General features: G+C 42.2%; 1 protein-coding gene across 1 annotated transcript; it reads left to right on the forward strand.

Annotated features, from left to right (window-relative positions):
- The first annotated feature begins 1,992 nt into the window (after positions 1 to 1,992).
- On the forward strand, positions 1,993 to 4,394 carry sox3 (SRY-box transcription factor 3). The gene has a single exon (XM_061900307.1). The coding sequence runs from the start codon at positions 2,178 to 2,180 to the stop codon at positions 3,132 to 3,134; it is 957 nt and encodes a 318-aa protein (XP_061756291.1). The 5' UTR covers positions 1,993 to 2,177; the 3' UTR covers positions 3,135 to 4,394.
- Positions 4,395 to 5,023: the final 629 nt, after the last annotated feature.

The following is a 5,023-nucleotide window of genomic DNA, read 5'->3' on the forward strand; positions in this document are numbered from 1 at the left end:
GGTAAAGATGGAACATTTGGCAAAAATACCAGACAATTCTGCAAATTTCATGGCTGGCTTACAGCGTGGTCACTCCGGGATCACTTACGACCGCCAGACAATTCTGAATGTGGATAGATCGGCCCGTTTTGGACTGAATGACGCGTGCTTGCTAGACCGGCTAGCTAACATGGGAATACTTTGCCGGCTACATCCAGCGGCCTGTGAAGCAGCGGAGTATATGTGTTGTCTGTCTATTTATGAATAATGCAGACGAGGAGTGTTGGCTGAGTTCTTAACGTTTGCTTTCAGAGCGTGCATATCACAACATACAAGATGCCGTCATGGAGACACAACCTATACCGGCCTACCGCGCATGCTCGTCACTCCTGTTGCATGCTGGGTAGGGTAGTTCTTTTATTCCCAGGCTCATAACATCACAAATAGTACCATGTATATGATGCGTTCAGTTTATCAAAGCACCAAGCAAACAATCGGAAAATTCCCATCATATCAATTCCTAGATATGGTCATAATTATTTTAAGTGCACTACGCAGAATAAACACAACATTATTAATATTGCTACTACGGATAATTTGATCAAAAATTCCCTAAAACAGCCCACTACCTATAATATAGTTTTTTTTAAACATAAGACCCTGATAAAAAAAAAAGTTTCTGCTGTTACCTCAGAAATTGCCTGTTCAGATGTTATGATTGTGGCTCAGAGATTTGTATGTAGATTATATTTATTTTCCATAACAAACAGGATGACTTAAATACCCTGGCAGTGGCAATAAGCTTAAATGTTTGTATTTACATTTTTTGAGTTGATTTTCATAAAATATGCTATTTAACTGCTACTGTTTAACAAGGACTGATTTAAATTGTGTTTGCACAACAAATGTTCTGACGCTTTTGTTCATGTGGGAGAATATTCCAAAAAAGGTGCACTACACGCTACTTTTGAATTCATTATTGGGCTTTGCGTATACAATGCAGTTAATCGCGATTAATCAGAGAAATAGTGCGATTAACTTTGATTAAAATTTTTAATCGTTGCATAGCCCTAATATATGTATGTATATGTGTATGTATATGTGTCTGTATATACATATAAATATTCATATAATACACATAGGCTACTATTTACACACTTGACTATTGATGCGCCAACATTCTGTATGTAAATATGTATGAATATGTAGATATAGGTATGTATATATATATATAAATGTATTCATGAATATATGTATGTATATATGTGTGTATATATGTATGTATGTATGTTAGTACATACATATATACATACTTATTTTTGCATTTGTATACGTATGTATGAATGTATGTCTGTACATATACATGTATATGTATGTGTGTAAATATATATGTATATGTATGTATATATACATGTATGTATGTAAATATGTATATAAACATATGTGTGTGTCTATATATCTAATTTAATCAGCAGAATGACTTGTGGCATGCATTTTACTGCGCAAAAAAAAAAATCCCAATTCAAAGTATAAAATCGCATCACCTAAACACATTCAAACGACACCGACGGCACACATTTTGCATTTTTCCCTCTTCATCACTCTTATAAAACGATTTCTTCACGTTTCCACTGGATATGCTCCAAATCAGAAATGCCGTCGTTCCAGTGACAGTTAAAATCCTCTGCTATGACGAATCAAATTCTTTATTATTCCTGTTTCAGCCTGCAAAAAAATAATGTCACACATGACCGCAGCGCGTAACTTTCTCCAATCATAAAATTGCACTCCTAATACAAACAAACTTGCTTATTTCAAACTTTTAACCTATTTTTTTAATATATAAATATATATATATATATATATAAAAAACAGACAACTCAGGTCACAGTCAGCCTCCTTTAATCTGATTGGCCGCCCGCTCCGCAGGCCTCTCTGATTGGCCGCCCGCCCGTGTCACGTGACGCCGGCGCCGGGCCTAATAGTCGTGCTGGAAAACAAGTTTGCAGACTTGCTGTTGATGAGCTCGCAGCGCGCAGGAGCACACGCAGCACCACGCAACTTTTTCACCATTTTTCCCGCGAGTTGTCCATCAATTCCCGGGAAACTGCAGTCAGTAGTTGTTTTTTTTTGTTTGTTTATTTTTTTTCCTAAACTTTTTCCCGCTTTTTCAACTTTTTTTTTTCCCGCGAAAGAGAATGTATAGCATGATGGAGACCGAGCTCAAGTCCCCTCTCCCGCCGCAGCCCAACTCGGGCCCCGGGGGCCCGGGCTCCAAGGGGGGCGGCGGCGGTGGCGTGAGCGACCAGGAGCGCGTCAAGCGGCCCATGAACGCCTTCATGGTGTGGTCTCGCGGCCAGCGGCGCAAGATGGCGCAGGAGAACCCCAAGATGCACAACTCTGAGATCAGCAAGCGGCTGGGCGCCGACTGGAAGCTGCTGACGGACGCCGAGAAGCGGCCCTTCATCGACGAGGCCAAGCGGCTGCGCGCCATGCACATGAAGGAGCACCCGGACTACAAGTACCGCCCGCGCCGGAAGACCAAAACCTTGCTGAAGAAGGACAAGTACTCCCTGCCGGGCGGGCTGCTGGCCCCCGGCGGCACTGCGGGGCCCAACCCGGTGCAGGTGGGCCAGAGGATGGACAGCTACGCGCACATGAACGGCTGGAGCAACTACTCGCTGATGCAGGAGCAGCTGGCCTACCCGCAGCATCACGGCATGAGTGGCCCCCAGATCCAGCAGATGCACCGCTACGAGATGGCCGGGCTCCAGTACCCCATGATGTCCACGGCGCAGACCTACATGAACGCGGCCTCCACCTACAGCATGTCCCCGGCGGCGTACACGCAGCAGGCCGTCGTCAGCGCCGCGGGCGGTGGAAGCGCAGGAGCGGGTGGTGGCGGCGGCGGCTCCATTATGGGCCTGGGCTCCATGTGCAAAACCGAGCCCAGCTCTCCGCCCCCTGCCATCACGTCGCACTGCCAGCGGGCCAGCCTGGGGGACCTGAGGGACATGATCAGCATGTACCTGCCCCCCGGCGGGGACAGCGCGGAGCACTCGGCCCTGCAGGGGAGTCGGTTACACAGCGTGCACCCGCACTACCAGAGCGCGGGGACGGGCGTCAACGGGACCCTACCTCTCACCCACATCTAAAAAAAAGAAAAGACTTAAAAAAAAAAAAAAAGGAAAAAAAAGTACTTGGATACTTGAACTTGGTTGCTGTAAAGAATTCCCACAATATCGCAATATTCCTTTCTCCTTGTTCGGAACTGAAGACTGAAGTTCGAGTCCGGCAATGTATAAAAAAAAGAAAAAAGTAAGTTGTGTTATTGTGATGAGTTGAAGCAATCAAATTGGACTCCTACTTATTAAATATTGCCATGTTTTCCTCTGTGTGAAAAGGGCAAGAGGCTGTTTATTTCACAATTCACGTTTACACCTCATTTGTGTAAAGGGCGAAGGGTAAAATTGGGCCAAATATTGCCATGTTTTCCTCTGTGTGAAAAGGGCAAAAGGCTGTTTATTTCACAATTTGCGTTTACACTTCATTTGTGTAAATGCGAAGGGAAAAAATTGGGCAAAATATTGCCATGTTTTCCTCTGTGTGAAAAGGGCAAAATGCTGTTTATTTCGCAATTCACGTTTACACTTCATTTGTGTAAAGGGAAGGGTAGAATTGGGCAAAATATTGCCATGTTTTCCTCTGTTGTGAAAAGGGCAGGAGGCCTCATGAAGAGGCTGTTTTATTTCCGAAAAAAACACAATTCATGTTTACACTTCATTTGTGTAAAGGCGATGGGTAAAAAAATTGGACTTCTACAAAATAAGTATTGCCATGTTTTCCTTTGTGTGAAAGGGGCAAGAGGCCTCATGAAGAGGCTGTTCTATTTCAGAAAAAAAACACACAATTCATGTTTACACTTCATTTCTGTAAAGGTGAAGGGTAAAATTTGACTTCTACATATAAAGTAATGCCCTGTTTTCCTCTGTGTGAAAAGGGCAAGTGCAGGCCTCGTGAAGTGGCTTGTTTATTTCACAATTCATGTTTACACTTCATTTGTAGAAACTTGTAGACCCTCTTTCCTCCTCCCGTCGCCCTTTCTTGTCTCTTCTAGCTCCACATGACGTGTTAAGACTGTGCGGGTCGCAAACGCAAGTTTTATTTATAGTTTCCCTTCCTTTCTTCATAGCTTGAGATCCCTTTTTTTTTTTGTCAAGAGGAGGGGAAGAAAACATTTTTGTTTTGTACAATTCTGTGCTGTTTTTAATGTCGTCGTCATTGTTTCGCCAGTGTCGCGTTTACCCGTTCCTCTTCTGGGCTGGAAAGAAAAAAAAGGTTTTATTTAAAACTGACCATATTTTAAGACCATCCTCTATTCTTAAATGCTGAATAAATTTGTAAGAAAGTATGAACTCAGACTCTTTTATTTTGAAAAACCCGGCGTGGACAGACTATTCCTGCTTTATTGTGTCAATATATAGTTGTCATTATGCTGTTATTGCGTCGTAATCTGCTGTCTTATTCTATAATTATATCTCTTTAACAATATCGCCATGTGCAATAATTACATCACTTAATATTGACATGTTAGTATGAATAATTACACCACTTAACAATATTGACAAATCACAATGCACAACGTCCTATTTATAGCCGATTAAAAAACAAACAAACAAGTAAATTCCCTTGAATACTCAAACTTTATTGGTTTTATTTGGACAGATGCACACAAAATAATGAACAAATGTGTGTAATGTGAACATATGTCATGAAAAAAAAATCACAAGTGCCAATTAAACATGCAAAGTAGTTCCCTGGGGAACCTCGAAATGTGTCATGATGTGGACTGTGGTGCGGGTTATTTTCCCGTGGTGGCATCGTTTAATATTAATTCGAAAAAAAGGGTTCAAAACTTGGCTAAGAAAATAAAACTATCGCAAAGGCAAAACAAAACTTGCAAACTACGGGATGAAAAACAAAAACTTGGAACGAGAAAAGGAGCATGGATCATTGGCATGGATAACATGGGTGTCTAGAGGGG

Source organism: Nerophis ophidion, linkage group LG05 (assembly GCF_033978795.1).
Source record: "Nerophis ophidion isolate RoL-2023_Sa linkage group LG05, RoL_Noph_v1.0, whole genome shotgun sequence".
In the NCBI taxonomy this organism is placed as follows: Eukaryota; Metazoa; Chordata; class Actinopteri; order Syngnathiformes; family Syngnathidae; genus Nerophis; species Nerophis ophidion.

What these genes read in the sequence shown, in the direction of transcription:
- sox3 (XM_061900307.1), top strand. Translation starts at nt 2,178, where the DNA reads ATGTATAGCATGATGGAGACCGAGCTCAAGTCCCCTCTCCCGCCGCAG.